Source organism: Poeciliopsis prolifica, unplaced genomic scaffold (assembly GCF_027474105.1).
Source record: "Poeciliopsis prolifica strain line A6 unplaced genomic scaffold, Auburn_PproV2 SCAFFOLD032, whole genome shotgun sequence".
NCBI lineage: Eukaryota > Metazoa > Chordata > Actinopteri > Cyprinodontiformes > Poeciliidae > Poeciliopsis > Poeciliopsis prolifica.
Window position 1 is genome coordinate 5254678 of NW_026562407.1, and position 21744 is coordinate 5276421.

A 21744-nucleotide genomic window follows, 5' to 3' on the forward strand; every position below is an offset into this window, starting at 1 on the left:
CCAGAGCAAGACTACAGTTTTCTTCACTAATTACTACTGCTGACTCCCCTGATCTGTGACACAGCCAGGCCCTGAATGAATTACCCTTACTACTCCTACTTACAGCGCATGTCAATATCCTTCCTCATTTTCATACCTCAGTAAGAAACTTGTGACTTGGCGCAAAGGTTTGACCCCCCACCCCAAAAAAAGCTGCGTGCTTTCAAGAGGCTTCGGCAAGACTAATGACTGTTAAAAAGCAATCAAGTCGTAACAGCAGTCTGGGCAGTAGATCTCTGTGTTTTATTGCTGGAGGCCCAGTCGCGGCACCTCAGCTGTTTAAATTATTGGTATGTAAATCACCTGAAGTGCTTGGGTGTTGGAGGGGAAGAAGCAGATTTAAGATGCTGGTGCATGTGCTAAGTAGACAGCATCCCGATATTTGTGTTGGTTTCCATTTGAGAGACTAACTCCTGCCATTTGTCAGCTTGTCAGTCCACCTTGAGTTGGCACCATATTCTGAAAAGTTCTCTTCTGGAACAAATGAAGTTCAACTTGTGACTCCCATTTGAAATACCTCTGCAGGGTGCCGTGGTGTTGCAATGATAATGCAGTTGGTATCTGTACAATAACCTGCTTTGGGGCTTAGCTGGAACATTTTATATGACACGCATCACTGGTCTGATACGTATTTGTCAATTTCTTTTACATTCTCTGTCAACCGGCTTATGGATTGGAGATTTTTCCCAAATGTCAATCTTCTTTGACTTTGTGTAAAATAATACTGGTGTGCAGCTGATGGATGTAGTTCACCTCCAGCAAACTTGTAGTAGAAGCATTTTATCAGCAGAACAATTCTCAATTTCCAGATAAAAAAGATTATGCGTCACCAGAGTGAACTTAAAAGTTCTATTTTTTTGAGGGGGGGTTTATTACCTTTTTTGAGGGGTGTGGGGGATTTAACAGTGATGAGTTATTTGCCTCTTGGAGTTTCAATAATGTATTGAATGCCTTTAAAACTAAATAAATGTCACAGTATAGACGCCTCAATCTGTCTGAAATGTTCATCATAATTGCATAAGATAAAAGCCCCACCCAGGACAGCTAACGACTCGGCTCGTCTGGAAATCTTTCAGTGCAACGTGACTGCCCTCTACTGGTCACTGAGTTTATTGCGCCTACAGTGTGTAGATTGCTTTTTTCTTCTTTGTTTTATGCTGCATTCAACAAATCATACCCTGCATTTTAATTCAAAAGTGAAACTTGAATTTGATGCAGACTTATATAGGATTCTGGGTTTTTTGTTCTGTCTTTTGTTATATAAATATTACTGGGCAAAGTGATATTTATACTTATATTACTCACAAATGCAGAATATTACAGTTATATATATATATATATATATATAACATATTGTTATGTGGTGGCCATTTTGGGGCCAATATGATGAAAGTTTATCCAAAAATATAAATGGAAAGGTTGGTGGAAAGAAAAAATGTGATAGAAAAAAAAGATGCCCAAGCCGCTCACCTGAATGCCAATACAGAATCAATGGATTGTTGTAAAAAATAAGTACTTTGTGAACAGCCATGACCTTTTGTGACTTCCATTGTTATGAAGGATGTCAAACTTTTACCAATAATATAACATTTCTGTATTACAAATTTGTATTTTTTTTTATTTACCAGAATTTTTGAGAAACAATTTCTTCTAGCCATCATTTTCAAAATTGGAAATAAATTCTCCAATTACCCTGTGTGTGATAAATATTAAGAAAAGATTCACTTTTGACATTAGTAATTAGTGCAGGACGCTGCCTTGTTAACTTCCTTACTTCTGAGTTCCATCTTGAGGATTACTTATTTAATTGCTGAAAAAGTCTTTGTGTTTCCCAGCACATAAGCATTTTCCAATAGAGACGTTGCCTCTTATTATCCTACTTATTAGTATTCCAGGAGCAGATGGTGCTAAGCAAATTTTTTCCCTTCTATTCATAGAGACAAATTAATTTCGCCTCTGCACAACCACCTTGGTCATAACCACAAATGGAAAGAACATAGGAACAATCACCAATTTGAGTAAGAGATTTGGGTACTCTAATTCTGCAAAAAATGTTTTGTTTTTCATTACTTCTGGTTTTTAATCTAAGATTGCGCTCGGAAAAAATATAGATTTGCATTGATCACGGCCCACAGGGTTCTTGTCTGGTTACAGCTGTTGTTATAAACAATGAATATCTTTCATGCAGTTTAAAGAATAAAATATGTAGTCCCGGGAGCAAGCTTGCATGAACAGAGATAAGAGCCCTCCACATTCTCAGACGCACTCCTTGAACCTCAGCCTCTGGTCACGAGGTTTATTCAGTCTCTGCCACAGCGGAGGCTTCTGTTTGCTCCCTGCTCTCTTCAGAAGTGAACTGCATCTCCAGTCCAAAACATTTTCACAATTAGTTCTCATTCATTTATGAAGCATGATTACCTTTAGATGATTTGGAAAAAGGAATTTTAATATGATGCCAATGTTTGTTAACTATTACTATTCCTCTGCACATTATGGTCTTTCTTTAGTTAAGTAAGAAATTAATTTTCTTAATATACTTCAATATGATTTTCAATATGGTTTATTTAAATCAAACTAGCTGGTCTGACTTTCACTTGTGTGATTCAAACTACATTGTAAACAATATTATGGCATTCATCAATTTTGTCATGTTACAAACATGAACAATTATTAGGATTTCATGTAATAGACCAAAAAAAAAAGAAAGAAAAAAAACCTTATTTAAAGGAAAAAGATAGCTTTTTTAATTTTTTTTATTACTGTAATTTTTATTGATCAAAATCCTAAACATGTGTTGTTTAGCATACAGTCTTTCCAGCACTCTGTATGCTAATACCTTTTGGTAAAATCCAGTCCATCCAAATGCTTTCAGCAATCCCCCCAACTGATAGATTAGAGTTCATCTATGTGTGTATCATTCTCAATATAAACCCAGCTGTTCTGTGAAGATTCAGATGTGAGATCAAATGCCCAGGTACTCTGAACTCTGACTAAGTCTTTCTGTGCAAAAAAAAAAAAATGAACGAAGACCTGGTGGAGACATACCCCTAAAGACTTGCAGATGTAAATACTAAACAGTGTGTCTAAAAAGTACCACAACTAAAAGAGGACTACAGCTAAAATGTTCAAATTCTTGAGACCTCATGTAAAAATGTTTTAACCACTAAATATTCCTAAATATGCAGAGTGAAAACCTTGTGACTCCAGCAGAAAATGTCTAGTCCTCCTTATTTCTGCTCTTGGGGGTGACTGTTTATGATATGACAAATTACTTCTTTAATTGTAAATCCAGAAAGTGGGCCTTGTAAGTAGCCTGTAAATAGCAGAATAGTACACTACACATAGTGGAAAATGCCACAGAAGATGTGAGAGAAAGGCATGTTAGTAGTAAAGAAAAACTGGCAGTAGCAACATGAGCAGCGAGTTCTAACTGACACACAAGTGTCACAGTGTGTCTCATTAAATTACATTCGTTTGCATATTGAACAAATCTTGCAGAGGTTACTGCCATAATTTTCAGGTTCCCTTATACTCCAGAAGAGAAGAAATCTAGGAATAGAGGCTGCTATAAAACAAGCATCCTGAAGAAGCCTTTCATAAGTAAGTGAATGACAACCCTGTCGTACAAGGGAAGAGGAGAGGGAAGAAGCAAGGTGGTCAAATGAACAGCTCATACATAGCTGCCTGCTAATGCTTCCCACTGTGCCGTTTTTACTAAAGGCAAGGATTACCATTAAGCCCTAGTCACATCTTCTCACATGATCCCGTTCACTGCCCAAGGTTTGAGCTGTGAGTGCACACAGAATGGTTAGCTGGGAGAGAGAATAGGGATGAAACAGGCAGTCGGCTGAGGTGCAGTCATGGGACAACCATGACTGCACCTCAGATAAACTTAAACGTGTAACAGAATCAATGCAGCCTCTTTCTAAACCCGGCAGGTCAAGAAAGGTTGCATTTAAAAAAAAAAACAAACAGTAGAAGTCAATGATTTTTATTCATTCAATGTAGTTCGTTTTGAAGATTCAAAGCTAGTATATTGCATACAGGAAACTGAAGAGAGACGGGTGCATGAAAATGCATGCATAGTAAATCAAAAGCGAATCAGCAGCCAGTTTGCCCTTCCAGTCCTGACATGCGACCTTAAAGCAGCAGTCTCTTTCAATTTATTAAAACGTTGACCTATCGAGTGCACAGATGTTTCTCATTAAGAATAATCCTCAACAATCTATTTAAGCCTCAACTCAAAGATCAAAATAATTTATAAATATGCTTTCACGGTGCCCCTCCTGATGTTTAAACATGCAGTAGATGAAGACATAAGAATATAACGTTGAAATGCTCCTGACAGCCATGCCCAGAAGGCCTCCTACCATTTTTCGAATGCAACACGGCTCATGCATAAGGAATGTGGTGGCATTTTTCTAATACATGAGAATGAGCTTAGCTGCCAGCTTTGTGTAATCCCGCCCGTCACGCCCCGATTATAAAACGACGCTACCCAACTGTAGTTTTGGTCAGCAACGTGAAGCACATGTGACCGGATTAAGGAACCATTTAACGCTGGAGCAATCTTCCCCCTTCTTTTAGAAAGATGCTCCATTGTTTCAGGAGCCTCCGGATAACATTTAAATGATTTACTGCTTTGTGTGTGTGTGTGTCTGGGTGTTTTCTCCAAAAAAATAATTGGCTGTGACAACTTTTCCCGCAAAATCGAACAAATAACTTTTAAAACAAGCCTGTAAATATCAGATTCATAAAAAGATGACATTCTTGTATTCTTGTGAAAACAATGTATAATATCAAAAAAATATATTCCTGCCACATATGTGCTTTATTTGACTTTTAATTGCAGGATATTTTAATCAGTGATGATAAGAATACGCTTTAACTGTGAACCGCTAACAACAGCGGTGGATTGCTACTACAATTTCATTGTACTAAAGAAACAGAGATCACAAGCACAGCCTGGCATACTAATCTGAATCATAAACTGGCAGCTCTGGGTGGATTTTCTGAGACATGAATCTGTTAAAATAGTGCTAATGGGAGGTGTATGTCATGAGCCAGCATCACCCACAGCTCAGTACACACAACAAAAGTCATCATCATCGTGGACTAGAAAATACTCACATCTCTAGAGCTGTGCTCTCTTCACTGTCTTTCCTCTTCAGCCAGTGAGGTTGAAGGTATTTTCTATATTGGCATTTTAATACCAAATGCATTTAACCGCGCAGATGTTTTAATTATTCACCATGTGTCACGAGAACAGCTTCCCATCATGCCCTCTTTGGCTAAGAAGCCCATCGCTGTAGAGTTGTGCATACTCCAGTCATCAAGTGTTTCCAGAGTCAGCTCATTGTGGATTCGACTCAACTCTTCCATGCACAAAGGGTAAAAGTCACAAGATGTTACTGTGCAAAAGTATGTGAGATCACCTGTTTATTTTGACATTGAAACGCCTTAAATGGCAGAGAGGGGGACGAAGGGGTTTTCTATATTTTTATCACTGCTTCAAAAATGTGCATACAAACTATTGTGGAAAAGATATTTGACCAGATTTTGTTTTGGTCGTTCGTTTGCAATAACAATGAAAGATCGCGCTTCAACCCAGCATAAAGGATAGTCTAGACGTTTCCATGGCACTGGACACAGATATAATGGTATATTTTAAACCAAATCATTTTTTTTTTTACAACATAACATGGATATTTTTAACTGAAACTAAAAAAAAACGTATTAATCTTCACTATTTTTATTTTTTAAAATACATGGCACACTTCTCAAACCCATGTCTAATTTTTTCCACCTTCATTACTAAACTGTGTTTTGTTTTGGTCTACCCACACAGAAACACACAAACACCAGTTTGGGTCTGAAATTATAAACACTTAAAGAATAAAAAGAGTTTTGTATTAGGAGGTTTTTTTTTTCTTTGTGAATGCCATTTGCGCTTTAATGTCTCACATGCTCTAATGGGGAGGGGCAACAAAAAGAGGGGCTTTGGTGAAAGGTCAAGTGATCTCGAATATGACTTCTAATTTTATAAACATGAAGTTTTAAGATATTTTAGAGTTGCATTCTTGCATTTCTCATTAAATCAATGCATTTACAGTCGCAAAAGTCCGTTTCATTTTCATTTTACTTTGTGAATATGTTTTATCCATGGCAGAGTTTTAGCAGGTCAGGTATGGGGAAAGTAAAAAGCCTTTTCTCATTCACGCTGGCATTTCTCTTTGTTTCTTTCCAGAAGCTGCTTTCACCCAATGACTTTTCTAAGAACAATACTCTGCATGACTGGATCACACTACCTTCCCTTTCCTCCCGTAGGAAATATGATGTTATGAGAGGGAATCACGCGGGAGTCAGAAAATCCTGGTAGTCATGCGCTAATCCGGTATTTAAGGTCAAAGCTCCAGTGTTTTGGGGGGATAGACAAGGAAGAGGCCTGCATGGGCGAGCGAAGAGGGGCCGTTTTTTTTTTTTTACACTCACTCATATTAGCTGAAGCTCAGGTGTGCTGAAGTAATGAACTTTTTTTTTCTTTGAGTAAAAAGTAAGGATTGTAATTTTCAGGTATAAAAGGGGTCACAAACTGAGTTAAATCCTGAAGCACCCGTGCGTAAAAATCTGGTGACATCATGTTTTGGAGAATGTGGCCGTGCTGCGTTTCTATGCTGGTGAGCGCGGTGGTGGTGAGCGCCCAGTTCCCCAGAGAGTGCACAACACCGGAGGGGCTCCGGAGCGGACAGTGTTGCCCGGCGCCCCCCGGCTTCCCCGGAGACCCCTGCGGTTCTAGCGCGGGGCGCGGGCAGTGCGTGTCCATCTCGACCGACGCGCGGCCGCACGGGCCGCAGTATCCCCACGACGGTCGGGACGACCGGGAACGGTGGCCTGCCCGATTTTTCAACCGCACCTGTCAATGCACCGGGAACTTCAGCGGGTACAACTGCGGTCGCTGCAGACACGGATGGACCGGAGCCAACTGTGATCAAAGGGTTTCTGTCGGTGAGTTTCAATTAAAACTATATAATTTATCTCTATGTAAGACTGTTTAGACGTATGAAGTCATTTTAGATCAAATTAAACAACAAGACAGGATTCGAGGGCCAAAAGTGCTACAGTTGAATAAATGGATCAGAACACCATAACTATAGCACTACTATTAGACTCATAAATCTGATATTTTCAAGGAAATGTATCAAATAAACAAGTTACCTCAAATTGTCTAAATGTTTCAGTGATTTATAAAAACATTTGCACATGTTAATCACACATTAAATGCAGTTCTTGCATGAATTTTATCCAGGTTGAGCACCTTTCATCCCTGCTGCAGCCATACACAAACCCATGCACCTCTAGTGTGAAGACAGTTGATGTTTTTATGCCCAAAACATCAAGAAAAAGTGACTTTTTTGTTTTACCGCATCCGTTTAAAACAAAAACAATTTGTTTGACTGATGTTGGCTTCAGCATCAACTTCAGCACTCTGGCTACACAATGGACCCAGGGGAGTCTGCTATCCATTGACTACACATGCAATTAAAGGAATGTTCAACATGTTTGGGGTGCAAACAAACAGTTCTGCCATGGGCACCAAAAACCACCACTCCACGCAGTTATATTAGTATTTATTTGAATATTTCATAGACATGTTGCAAATTTATGTGTCTTACTTCCCTTCAAAGTGTGACAGCAGCTGATGTGACTGGTCTGCTGTTGAATTGTGGACATTCTGTGCTGAAGCTGACAAGTACTTTCAACAGCAACTTATCACATGTACTGTTGCCTGTTTTCATAAATATCGTGTGGTCAGCTGTCAATTGCTCCACAATAATGAGAATGAGCATGCAGACTGGAAGCAGTTTTAAAGACAGTTTAGGTCACCTTTATTTGACTCTGAAATGTCTATAAAATAATAGCAACTAAAATTTGTTAAATAAAAGAGAGATTCCTGCTTTGCAAAATGGATGCATTGTGTTTGAGCAGACAATGCAATACTTTCAAAACTGACTTATTAACATGTTGGAGTCTCTTTGCAAAATGGCATCGCCTTTCAACTGAAAACGATCTTTTTATTTCCCTCCAGTGAGGAAAAACGTGATGCAGCTCAGCTCTGAAGAGAAGCGCGCCTTTGTGAACGCACTGAACCAGGCCAAGCGCACAGTGCACCCTGACCTGGTGATCGCAACGCGTCACTACTCGGACATCTTCGGCCCCGACGGGAACACCACGCAGTTTGAAAACGTCACAGTCTACAACTACTTCGTCTGGTCTCATTACTACTCTGTCAGCAAGACGTTCCTGGGCGCTGGGCAGGCCAGCTTTGGCGGGGTGGACTTCTCCCACGAAGGCCCCGGGTTCCTCACCTGGCACAGGTTCCATCTGCTGCAGCTGGAGCGAGACATGCAGGTGAGGAGGTGAAATCAATTAAACATATTAAAGGATTATGGTCGTACACTATTTTGCGTTCTTCCTCTGCTTGTTTATTTTCACTGAATGTATCTTCAGTCCTCTGTATTTACCAGAAAATCCGAATTGACTTTCCAATGTTACGCTTTAATAAACAAGCAGTGTGCAAAATGCCACTATAAATAATCCATGGGCTTTGATTCCACTGAATTTATATGCTATCTTTTTGCCTGAAATGATAAAATCTTGAGTGAGAAGGGTTTTCTTTTTTGAAAATACTGTACCAGACATTTTTAATAATCCCTTTCACAAGCGGGTTACAGCTGAGAGTGGAAAATGGGGTTGGCATGTGGAGCTCAAACCTTGGCAGAGTACTGGACTCCTACAGAGAAACTCCATCCTTATATCCTGTGCAGGTTTGCTGCTTGAGCTCCTTAATTAGGGGCTTTTGTTCAAACCTGGCAAAACAGAGTTAGAGAAAAATCTAATTTGGGAAACACTGAAGTTTTCTATCCTACAAAAGCACGAGGAATACAAAAACCTATATTTGAACCATGAGAATGATTCTTATCTGTTTTAAGGAAAAATATGCCGTCTTTGATGTGCTTCAAGGTGGTTGTGTGCATATAAATGATGAAATAAGGTCTACTTCAAGTATTATTTTGCTTTTGAATCAGCAAAGTCCTCATGGCACCACATTTCTGTTTTCCTAGCTTTTAAGAGACAGGGTAGAGGACATTAAAATCAGAATGTTGATGGCCTATTTCTAGTTTAATTAAAGCTGCAGTAGATAACTTTCACAAAATTTTTTTTTTTTTACATATTTGTTAAAACTGTCTTAACAGTAGAATGAGAGAGATAATCTGTGAAAAAAATAGCTCCTCTGCCTCCTCTCAGTGTTCTTACAGATGTCTACAGAACTGCACCTCTTCTAGTCAGACACAACAAATTAGAACCAGCAGAGTCTTATCACTGTCAATCATGCTTGTGTAGGCTCCCTGCTGCTCTATCGGTCCCCCGCCACAGCAGAGCCTCTGGTGAATGCACAGGCTTGCAAGCAAGATCATCGATCAGTCATTTCTGACTAAGAAGTCTCTGTTTTTTTAAGGCATCTCAATCTAAAAATACTTTTCTAAATTGCAAATTTAGAATGTAGTAATCATCACCTTCATATGAAGCTACTGCCAGGTAAATGTTTTTTGTTTTTTCTCCTAATCTGCCGTTTTGAGCGAAACCTATTGCAACTTTGGACTCTCTTTCTGTCATGCAGGACATGCTGCAGGATCCCTCCTTCGCCCTCCCCTACTGGAACTTTGCCATCGGCGGGAACACATGTGACATCTGCACAGACGACCTGATGGGAGCCAGGAGCAGCTTTGACATAAATTCCCTAAGCCCCAACTCTATCTTCTCGGAGTGGAGGGTCGTTTGCGAGAGTGTTGAGGACTACGACACGCTGGGAACCATCTGCAACAGTAAGACAAGTGTTCGTGACCACACTCAATTCCCTGTCTTCTTTCAGAAGAGAACAAAAAGTGTGCGAATGACGACAGTGGTTTTTCTGTTCTGTCAGGCACAGAGACCTCTCCCATCAGGAGAAACCCAGCAGGAAACGTCAACAGGCCCATGGTCCAGCGTCTCCCAGAGCCCCAGGACGTGGCCGACTGCCTTCAAGTTAGCACCTTCGACACACCACCTTTCTACTCCACCTCCTCTGAGAGCTTCAGAAACACGGTCGAAGGTGAATTAGAGCTCAGTGATCTTAGTCTTTACTAATATGAACATGATATGTCACTAGAAGGCCTCCCATGTTGTTTTGTTAGGCTACAGCGCCCCCAAGGGGAACTACGACCCCATAGTGAGGAGCCTCCACAACCTGGCTCACTTGTTCCTGAATGGAACAGGAGGACAGACGCACCTGTCACCCAATGACCCCATCTTCGTCTTGCTACACACCTTTACAGATGCTATATTCGATGAATGGCTCAGGAGACACGGTCCAGGTGCCATAGCAACTAATTCTGATATGCAGTCTGTGCATGTTTAGTATTTTTTCCTCTTACGTGAATAATTTCCCAACAGATTTAGCTGTGTATCCTGAAGAAAACGCCCCTATTGGTCATAACAGGGGTTACAACATGGTACCCTTCTGGCCTCCTGTGACAAACGCAGAGATGTTTTTGACTGCCCCCGAAAATCTGGGTTACTCTTATGAAGCTGAATGGCCAGGTATGCCAAATTCTTTTTGATTAGCCAGATGGTATTTTGGTATACAAGAAACACTGTCTAATGCAGAAAACAAAGGTTATCACCCTGAATCAAAATGAAACAGCAGTGGCAGCTTTATGCTGTAGGTGGGTTTTTGTTTATCAGGGATGTAAAGATTAAATAACTCTGGAAGGAAACCTGTAAAAGCCTGCCAAGAACCTGTATTGGTTCACCTTCCAACAAGACTGTAACCCCCAGTCAGTCATATGGGATTGTTCATATCAAAGCATCTGGTAAATTGAGCTGGGAAATGAATCCAATTCAGAATCAGTAGCAAGACTTAAAAAGGTATTTCCACAGATGCTCTCCATCTAATTTTATTTAATTTAAGCTACTCCACAAAAGCGAATGAGCAAAAATGTTAGCCTCAAGATGTGGAAAGTTGGTGGGGACTTTAGTATCAACTGGAAAATGGGAGTACTTGATTATATTAAATAGCATTGGAGTAAAGGGGGTTTAATACAAATGCAGATTTTTATTTGCAAAGAAAAAAAATTCAAAATGTAGGTTATGTGTTCTTCTCTTTGCCTTCTGTTACACAATATCAAAATAAAATACATTAAAGTTTGTGGTTATAATATAAAGAATTTGCCTATATTAGGCAAATTGAAAGTAATAATAATCTGTTTTTGTTTCTCTAGGCACACCATTCTCTCTGACTGAAATAATCACCATAGCCATAGTCGCCGCCCTCGTGTTGGTGGCACTCATCTTCGCAGCAACCACTTGTGCTGTGCGTGCCCGATCTCACAAGATGGAGGGGCACCAGCCTCTGCTCGGGGATCAGTACCAGCGCTATGACGACGACAAAGGCCAATCTGTAGTCTGAGATCACAACCCCGACACGTGTCTTTTCTCCAACAACAAAGCAATGTTGTTCAGTTCTCCATAAAAGAAGAAAAATTTGCAGCGTGTATGCCCAATCCCCTAAAAAGTTAAGATTGCATTGTGAAATCACAGCAGTTTTACTATGCATTGAAAAAGCTGGGGTTTTTTTTAATGAAAAACCAATAGAATTCATACCAGATGATGCCCTGTAAAATAATGAGGTAAAGAATATTAAAGTAATTTACTTTCCAACCTATTACATGGTTTACAATGTAACTGTAATATACACAGTAATATACACGAGTTTGTCATAAACACAGCTTTTAACAATCTCTGCCAGTGAGAAACTAGCATCTCCAAGTTAAGGGAGCAGTAATGCCCACAAGGGGGTGCTGTTGTTCAATTTCTAAGAATCTTGCTTGTGCAGAATTTACAGAGTTGCACATTGTTTTTTTACACCTTATTTACCCAACTAATGTATTAAAGTTGCTAATAAAACAACATGAGGCAATTAAAAGGAAATTAAGTCAAAAGTTTAATGTCTGTTTTTGTTTTTTTATTAAAGAATGTTTTGACTTTCGTCACTCTGACAATTCTGCTTGTGACTCTGACAAGCAGATTCAAAATGAGTTGTTTTCACAAAGCTGCTGAATGAGCCTTTCCACTTTTGATAAATCTATGCTTCGTGGTTTTCCAACGTGCTTCTTGTCCAATGTGGTCTCAATACAAAATGAAAAGAAAAGCAGAAATTATATTTTCATAAAGGTGGATAGATCCATTAATATATGAAAATAGGCCTTTATTTAATGTCACAAGGAGGCCATGCACAATTTGCATATTTTCTTCCTTTCTTTCTTTCTTTCTTTCTTTCTTTCTTTCTTTCTTTCTTTCTTTCAATCTTCTTTCTCTATTTATTTATTTATCCTATTTCAAGGTAGAGAGAGAGGTACACGAAGACTCCCTTGTTCTCTCCACCCAGGGGAGAGAGGTGTGTAAGCGGCAGCACTTACCTGGCGGGTGTCTGGTTTCAGAGAGAGCCCTTCTTGTAATGGGAGTGTCCTCAGAGAGCATGCTGGTGTTAAACTGTCCTCCTACTGGTTACAGGCTTCAACAGGAGGCTGCTGGTGTGGCTCCAGATCACAGACGAGTTTGTATTTGACTTCCCTTAACAGCCACAGCGCCTCACTTTTAACTTGTCCCTAAAGCCGCGCCGTGAGCGCACTCACTGCGGGTTTTTTTTTTTTCCGTGAGAGTGACGATGGACGAGGAGCGCAGCGGCTCTCCGGACCTGACGGACATCGAGACCAAGTTGGGTCGAAAAGTCCCGGACGGTCTCGTTCGGTCTCTCGCGGGAGGGAGACGCGGCGACAGGCACGAGCGCGACAAGCCAGCTGCGCCTCACTTGGCCAACTGCAAGTTCTGCGCAAGTTCGACGGACCTGAAGCGACTGCAGGGTAAAATGCTGTTCTTGAGGCAGGAGATGGTGAGCATGGAACTTTTGTCTCTTAATGTTTTTTTTTTTTTTTTAAATCAAACTTCCTTTTTTTTGTTTGTAACTCACCTAAGTTAACTTTTTTGTTTGAGAACAAAACAGTCAGTTTTGCTTAGAGAACTCTTCAAAAAGTTTAAAAATAGAAAAGTAGCAAAGACAAAAAAAAAAAGAAGAAAAAAAGCTTAAATATTTGTACCATTTGTTGCTAAATGTTACTAAGAGAAATGAATATAATGAATCACGTGTACGTTTACCTCATTTTGGCAACTCTTAAGATACTAAAGGTAATACCAATCTATAGGCAACTATTCCTGGGATTTATAAACAGCTATATTTCTAAATAAATACATGGGCTTTCTTTCAGCCAGCTGATGGCAGTGCATAGCAACAGGTGGAGGAAGGGCTGCTGTGTGCTCCAATCAGCAAGGCAGGACAGTCACTAAAACAAATGCAGCTTTCACCTTTTAAATGACACATGGTAAACTTCTGTGGGCTAATTAAATTTGTGGCATCCCAATGGCAAATTAAAATAGTTGTTTTTGAGGAGGTAACTCAGCTTGTAGTGTAATCACAAATAAAGTTATTGGGACACAAACAGCAGTGGCAGACCTGCTGATAGAAAAGATGCAATTACTGTATTATTCCAATCTTATTGTTCATAGAATTTGTTGAACCTTTCACGGCAATATCTAAGATTTTGTTGTCATTAATCATTTTTTGAAATTTATTTTAATAACTTCATTTTTAACTTCCATGCATGATCAGATGGTTTAATCTAAACTAAAATAATATGTTTTGAGCAACAATTGTTTTTAATATGTGTTACACACATGGACAGGTGTTTTGTTTTAGCAGGTCTTTATTCTGTGATGTGGTTAGATCTTTGTATTAAAATCAAAATAGCAATAAAAATATCACAGGTAGCTTAATTATAACTGTCATCTTGGCCACTATATGAATACTTTCTGCCTTTTTTCATTTTTAATAAAGGTAGGTAATGACATGATACATTTTTGTCTCTTATTTTTTGTTTTAAGTACACATAAAGGTACTTATTCCCACATATTCTACACTGGAGCTTTCCCAGACAGCTGACTACTGTTTAGACTGACTAAGGTCACAAAAGTATTAGGGTTCCTGAGCAGATGGTCTGGTTGACCGGGTTTTATCTCTGTGAAGCAGACCTTTAAGATGGCCAGTGGACTGTTCCGGCACTGCAGATTTTGTGTTAGGATTTGATTTATTATGATGTCAGGGATAATATTACGCTTGCAATTATCTCAGTTGGCCTTCTCTACGGATCAAATCCTCAAAAAATCCCAAGTAGTCATTGCCATATAAGCAAACAAACCAATTAGTTTAGGATGCTAAGGCCTGAAACAGATATTGATGGAAATTTTTTCCACCGGTTTCGCGGGAACAGAGAAGGGCTGTCGTGTCCCGGTGGCAGGATGTAACAGCTGCCCATTTGTTGTTTTTCATTCACGCTGATTGTCACCAACAGACGGGGGAATCCCTGTGATACACTGCAAAAATGCGGTCCACTTCCACCCCCCTCCCCACACACACACACACACACACACACACACACACACACACACACACACACACACACACACACATACGCACGCACACCCAGTGGCACGGTTCGTCATGCCAGAGAGTTCAATCAATGGTCCCTCTGTGTATGGCATATATCATTATCGTGGAAGGAAACTGCTAGTGGTCTGTGCCACGTAGTAAAGGCTGATAGTCTAAACAAAACAGCACTGACTGTTCCAACCATGAGAACACTAACAGTTAAGAGCAAACAAAACCAAAAAAAAAAATCAGCCACCAACTACTCATTATAAGCTCTAAGCTGAGCTTTGGAACTTGATCCGGTGTTTGGTTAGTAATAGTTGTGGTGATGGTTTTGTTCGTCCTGCTTTTTTCCCCCTTCTAAATATAAGAAACCAATATAGTTGTGGGGGTCAGGGGAGTTAAGTCAATTTAACTAGAGTGGTTTGGAAAACCAAGATTCTGCACTGATTAGTATTTTTCATTTATTTTTTTTTTCGTTTTTTGCCAATAGGTGTTATTCAAGTTGACATTTTTATTATTGTTACATCAGAATTTTGGGCAATTTCTTTGGTTATTCATCTATAAATGAGGCTGAAGGTCAGTCAACCAGTTTGCCAAAAGGCATGCATATTTCTTACATACTCGTTGTCCTTCTGTCCTTTCTTCTTTTCATTTCATATTCATCAACCAACTATATATTACACTCAGCCACTCAAATCATTACATATTAGATTCTGTTTATTTTAGAGTTAAGCATATAACATACTACTACTCATTATTATTGAACAGTTTTTATTTTATTGTTTTCTGAAAACCTTTTTACTGCCCCCAGTTGACATTTATTTTTCTGTTCTGGTCCCTGTTTGGATCAACTCACTCTTATAATTATTAAATAACCGTATTGACAATGAGTGTAAGATAGATAAAGACATTAACTTCTGTTGGTAAGTGAGAAAATGTGAATGCATTGTATCAAATGGAAACTGCATTACTGATTAAGATTAACCCACATTTTCCTGACAAAGATTAATATCGAGTGTGACATTTGACAAGCTATAAATATCTGTTTACAGAATTTATTGGTGTAATAATACATTATTTAACCAAATTGTGCAAATATTACTCAATTATTTGTAAGACATGGCACAGACTGGTACTCTGACGACTCCTGTGATTAGATATATGTTGTGCAGTTCAGACTTGCTGATTTAGATGATGACCAACGCCATTTTTTCCCCTTGTAACACATTAAACATCGAGGTGTAACTCGATATTTACTCCACGTTAAATCACAATGTTCTAATTCCACCGTGCAGGCAAACCTGCGAGCCATCGACGTGAAGCTCATGCAGCAGCTCATGTCGATCAACGACGGCATCGAGTCCATCCGCTGGATGATGGAGGACAAGGGGGACGCAACGAGCCAGGACGGCAGCCTCACAGGCAGCTTGTACAGCCTGTCGGACAGCCAGGACGGTTCCTCCCTGCGGGGCAGCTTCAACAGCCTGAACGACGGAAACGGCGACGGCCTGGACGGCCTGTCCGTCGGCAGCTACCTGGACACTCTGGCAGAGGACCTACCTGGAGACTCGTCCTCGCCCACGGACCTCGACCGTTTAATGGATAAGGCTGTAATCTCTGGCGAATCCTTCACCAAATCGCCACTGAAACTCAGGGTGGAATCAGACGAATACTACTGCTTTAGATAGTGGAGATGAGATAGACAAAGACTGCTGAGATATATGGAAAAAAAAAACTCCTTTGTCCTTTTTTTTATTTTTATTCTCTCTGGTTTTTGAAGACGTGGACACGTTTGGAAGTGTTATATTTTCCCTTGACACCATTTTCCTGAAGTGGATTAGCAAAACCTCAAACATTTATCTTTTGTTTTTACCAAATGTCACAAAATGCAAGAGAAATCCTCTCTGTAGCAATGACTGCTTAATATTTTTATTACTTAAAAAAAAAAAGATAACTCAGAAGATGCAGAGTAATGACTTATGATTATATTTATTGTCAAATTATCCTGTATGTCAGCGGTTTCCATCTAAAAACAGGTTGAACAAAAGTTGCACATGAGCTGAGCATCAGATTTTCCTCTCCTTCTAAGGAAAACGGCTCTCTCGGAGAAAAACCAGCGGGTTAGGACTTTGCAGCCGATTGGAAAATTGGACATTTCATGCTGAACGGTTCGAGTAGTTTAACTCTTTCAGGTGGCAAAGCTATTAGTTTTGAACTTCAAAGCAAGTGCAATTTTCCTTCATGCCAAAAGCTGAGCGCCACCTACAGCACGTTTTCCAGTTTTATTACTTTAACTGACTGGACTTAATAAAGCTTTTGGCCGCCAGTGGGCCTGAGTGGGAGCTTCAGCATGTAGTCTTATTCAAAGCTTGACTGAAAACCAAAGAAATTTCTCTCAGAGGTCATTTACACCTGAGGCTAAACTGCATCGTGGCACCAGACGAGAGGTTTGTTAACTGTAGGCGTGTGTGAAACGCATGCTCGCTTTGAGGGCACCTTTTTGTTGTCCCGGCTTCTGATGAGGTTCTTTGTTTGTAAAATTGCTTTTGTTGATTCGTCTTGACATTTTTGCGCTTGATGATGTCTGCTTTTGAAGCTGGCAAAAACAAACATTTTAATTAAAGTTTCCAATCTTTGTTGAGAAAATAAAATAATATATTGTGTTTTTGTTGATTTTCCCCTATATTTATTCCAAAAATAACTGATACTGTGACAAAGTATGTGCCTTCTTCCAGCTGTCTTTTGTTTATTTTGTGCATTGTTTTTACATTAAGCATTTTCATATTGCAATTATGAACCTTAATATCAGGGATTAATAAACCCTGCCTCTCCATGGTTCAGGATTCACCTGCTGGCTGTTTGTCTTTTTTGTGGAACGTGACTTAAATTATTGATGGAATATTTGTGTATGTTTTTTTTTTCCTACTGCATATTCTGGCTGTGGTTCCTAAGTTCTACAAACACTGTGTTGACGGTAAATGAGCTTAGTTTGGAAGTGATCACATCAAATAGAATCTGCTTCACATTTTGCCCTGATCTAAAGAAGTACAAGAGCAGATCAAAAAGCATCATTCCCAAGGTCAGAAATACTGGTGGCAATGTGTCAGTGAAGGGCTGCTTCAGGATCTAGAACACTTCATTTAACTGATGTAACCATCACCACCAAATCCACTTCTACATAAGAAGAAAATAAATAAATGAATAAAATGAAGGCCTTAAAGTGAACTCGTGAAAGTCCAGAGTTGTGATTTGGCCTTATGCCTTCCATTTATGCTGAAAAAATCTTGTTCCTTGTCTTTCTATTCACTCTTTAATGCTTATGGCGAAAGCCTCATCGTGTTACACTAAGCATAGACGCTTGAAGTAAGACAAAACAATAAATAAACATCTGAAAACGTGAGTGTGGAAAATGTCAAACCGGAAACATTAGATTGCCTGAAATGAGTTGGAAATTTCACAGCGTTCTCACTGCTTAAAATCTTTACAGTTCAGGCTCTCTTAAATTTTTTTCAGCCTGTGCTGTGCCTCATTGCTGCATCTCATTTGTGATTTAACAATTTGAGAATAAGAAATGAGGTGAAATTGGACTTGAAATGCCAACCATGCAGAGCATTTCTTTTTTTTTTCATCTCTGAAGGTTATTCTCATCTCAAACTCTGTGTCATTTGCTTCTTATCTTTCTTGTGATAATTTCAGTTCCCGATGCAGAACATAGACGAGTCATTATATGAAATATGAGAACCTGGCCAGTGAATGTTGGGTTAGCTCTTAGACGGGGATCTGGCCTCTCTGTTTATGATGAAGCAAGGGTTTCTTCCGCCCTTGCTTCATCATAAAGAATTCTTCCAATTTGGAACAAAGTATTTGCGACATATCACTAGTTTTTATGAGCTTCAGTCTTCTTGTGTTAAATAGAGTGTTCACAAAAACCAAACTGCACATAAACACTCGGAGTGTTGCATTTGGTCCAGACGGGTATAATCACTTTATTCTGGAACACTAAGCATACTTGTAACTTTGTCTTCGTCCATGAGCAAAGCCGCTTTATTTGGTTTTCCTTCCCTTATCTCTGCCTCCCAGGGGCTTTGACAAGCTTAAGCTCTCAGTCAGGCTGACCCGGGCCAATAAACCAAAAAGAGCTCCGTGAACGCCGTGCGTGACCTCCTTGTCAGCACTTCAATTAAAAAAGCTGCTCCGAACTTGCCTGAATGTCATGTCCAAACAAATGCCGCTGTGCGCTGGCTGACTAATATTCCTTTAATAGACAAGAAACATAAAGCCGAGAATACATGCAGCCAGTGGCCGTGAAATAATCGAGACAGTCAGAACAGGTTCTGTCAGTCAAAGCTGCGATCGGTCTAAAGCAGAATTCCAGTCTTACACGGTACAATAAACACGAACAGAGTGACATTTTGGGCGTTTTACCGGCACTTTCGGTGTACATTTGCTGCACCAACGACTAAAACAACATGTTTTTGTTGTGGCATTAAGTGTCTCCTGAAGCGCCAGACAGTCATGAGAAATATACAATGCTGTGCTAAAATGTAGATGTTCTCCTTCATTATTGTTTCCAAGAACATCTTATCTTTCAAAGTAGTTCTGAGCAACAGCTCTCAAGGTTTTTTAAGGGTCATTCAGAGTTTTTCTTTGAACGTTTAAGAAAGAAAAAAAAAATCTCTGGCTCATTTTTGTCCTTTATGCTTGAAGAAGTCATAGGTGAGTTTGAAATGGCTTGACCAACAAATAACCCATTTCTCTGACAGGTCAAACGTCTGGGAAGGAGGACGAAAGTCATAGATACATAACAAAAATCTTTTAAATATCTGAACCTTTTTGATTTCTAGGAGTAAGGGTGAGTATTCCATTAACATTTGATCATGTTGCAGAAACATTATGCCTACTCCTCTTTGCAAAACACCTCAGGCTTCGTCAAATTAAATGGTGAATATCTGATTACAGCAACAGGTTGTGCTATAAATTCTCTATTGCTAATAGGTCTGGACTTTGAGTGGGCTATTCTAATACATTAATATGCTTTAACCAAAATATGTTCTGTAATGTTCTCTAACAAATTTCTGAGACCATTTTGTCTTTAAATTCAATTACACTCAGTTTGCTGACTTTTGAGACAATTGTTAGCATTTGCACTTACAAGTAATCCAAATAGTGATAACCTTTCAAGGAATCTAATTAGCATTTATTTAGGAAAAAAGGACAGAGAACAAATATTTTTTACACTTTTCAAGTTATAATTAAGGGAAAAACATACTATTTACTGATCTGTGGAGAAACGCGGCTGTAATCTGACATGTAATGTCTCTGCAATCCATCAGCAGGCCTTGGGATAGAAAATGAGGACAAAAGCCAGACGTTTGAAATAAATATTCAAAAGACACACAGACACTGTTTTGTGTGTATATTTTCAGAGTAAAGTTCTTCTGTCGTTGTTATCAGCGGCTATGCTCAGCCCAATCTGAGGTTCAGTGACATCCCGGCTGTGTGGAGAGCAAACCATCACAAATCAATTCAAATTTCCTAAGTTTCAGAAGCAAAAGTGCTTCCGAAAATGCTAAAAAAAAAAAATAAAATTTAAAAAAAGGATTTATTTATCTTCTCTGTTAAGCTTGCATGCTCGTTTCAGCGCCAGTAATTACACAGTTGTACAATCAAGTCATGACTCCTAGTGCTGATGCATTTGCCAAATTAGTCATGGAGGTTGGACCCATGCCACACGATGAAGGGGAACGGATACTGTTTAGAATCTGGGAAACTGTCACCATGCTACCAAATGAGGTTATGGGATATGGGTTATTGGAGTGGGGTTTTATGTGGGACATCAAACGAGCCGAAGACAAAGCAGACCCCTGAGACAGGAAGCCACGGATTCAGAATATACTAACTATGAAATTGCTTCGCTCTGTTTTAATTTGTCTCACTCTCTGCAAGGTTGTGGCTCATTCCAGAGCTATGTTAGATTTTTCTACAACTTTCAACAATAAATCAACTCCTGATTCCTGTGAACATATCTGCTGCCTTCTAGGTTTTGTCCCAAGTACTGTGAACTGAAGAATAAATAATTGTGTTTTAAAGGATAAGGCAAATTAGAATATCTTTTTTTAACTCCTTTATTACATTTCCAGGCCAAAGAGCCGCATGTTGAGAATTTCTATGAAGCAGTGGAAAAGAGCCTACCCGTAAGGAGAATATCTGGTTTCATCCAGGAAAAATACTTAGCTGTACACCAAGCCTTGTCTTACCCTGAAGTCCATTTTACTCAATATTCAGTGATGTTGAGAGCATTTCTTCTCAGGGCTAGCAAATAGCTTTCATTAAATTATCGCATAAGTGGAAGTTCGACTTCTTCCCATCAGGAAAACATTCATTATGAGAAGACAGTCTTCAGGGAGCAGTTGTTGGCCATCTCCCAAGCTGTGAATCTGAGTGCCACTTCTAGAGAGGCTCATTAAACTCTGCCGGTCTTGGGAACCAATGCATTCAGATGGAGCAACTCTTCCTGCTAATAATAATTAAAAAAAAACTTCAGAGGTTAAGTCTGGTGTTTTAAAGGTTGAGCCCACTGTTGAAGCTTCTGAAAAACGCTACAAGAAGCATCCAAGAATGTCGAGGCAGCTTTTTCAATATATTTATGATTAGAATTTATATAATCAGAGCTCCATGTCAACTCATACCTTCATCAAAATTGCTGTCCCATATTTTGTGCTTGTATGCCACCGGTGTTAAATTAATAATCTCTGAGGATCTTGACCCCAGTAAAACCAAGCTAAACCTGAGCAATCTCCTCTTGGAAGATAATATTCATATATTCGCTGAACCAAAATTCCTTGCAGATCAGTAAATCACTGTCAAAGTGGGCTTAGCAGAATTCTGTCATACACACCATAAAGAAAATACAAAAACAGAAGTGTATAGTTTTCCAAATTTGTCTCAAAAATATAATAGGCTTCTATATTTCCATGCATACTATTTATTGAGATTAATTTGTTTAAGTTGTAAACAAATGCTGAAATCTTGCTATTTTTTCTTTTTTAATCAAACCGCACAAGGTTGGATTCTATATTTTAAATTAGGAGCACAACAAAGTCCTTGTTATGCACAGATAAAAT

At 39.3% G+C, this 21744-nt stretch overlaps 2 protein-coding genes across 2 annotated transcripts; both read left to right on the top strand.

Annotated features, from left to right (window-relative positions):
- Positions 1 to 6456: 6456 nt before the first annotated feature.
- Positions 6457 to 12083, top strand: LOC129373215 (5,6-dihydroxyindole-2-carboxylic acid oxidase-like). The gene is made up of 7 exons (XM_055051025.1): positions 6457 to 7044; positions 8126 to 8448; positions 9719 to 9923; positions 10022 to 10189; positions 10272 to 10451; positions 10531 to 10677; positions 11358 to 12083. The coding sequence occupies exons 1-7, from the start codon at positions 6678 to 6680 to the stop codon at positions 11543 to 11545; spliced, it is 1578 nt and encodes a 525-aa protein (XP_054907000.1). The 5' UTR covers positions 6457 to 6677; the 3' UTR covers positions 11546 to 12083.
- A 104-nt stretch (positions 12084 to 12187) lies between these two features.
- LOC129373216 (leucine rich adaptor protein 1-like) lies at positions 12188 to 17472 on the top strand. The gene is made up of 2 exons (XM_055051026.1): positions 12188 to 13027; positions 15916 to 17472. Exons 1-2 carry the CDS (start codon positions 12803 to 12805, stop codon positions 16306 to 16308), a joined length of 618 nt encoding a protein of 205 aa, XP_054907001.1. The 5' UTR covers positions 12188 to 12802; the 3' UTR covers positions 16309 to 17472.
- The last annotated feature ends 4272 nt before the right edge of the window (positions 17473 to 21744 follow it).

Coding starts and splice junctions, on each gene's coding strand:
- LOC129373215 (XM_055051025.1), top strand. CDS start 6,678: ATGTTTTGGAGAATGTGGCCGTGCTGCGTTTCTATGCTGGTGAGCGCG. Junction 7,045..8,125: donor TGATCAAAGGGTTTCTGTCG/GTGAGTTTCAAT, acceptor ATTTCCCTCCAG/TGAGGAAAAACGTGATGCAG. Junction 10,190..10,271: donor CTTCAGAAACACGGTCGAAG/GTGAATTAGAGC, acceptor TTGTTTTGTTAG/GCTACAGCGCCCCCAAGGGG.
- LOC129373216 (XM_055051026.1), top strand. CDS start 12,803: ATGGACGAGGAGCGCAGCGGCTCTCCGGACCTGACGGACATCGAGACC. Junction 13,028..15,915: donor TGTTCTTGAGGCAGGAGATG/GTGAGCATGGAA, acceptor TCCACCGTGCAG/GCAAACCTGCGAGCCATCGA.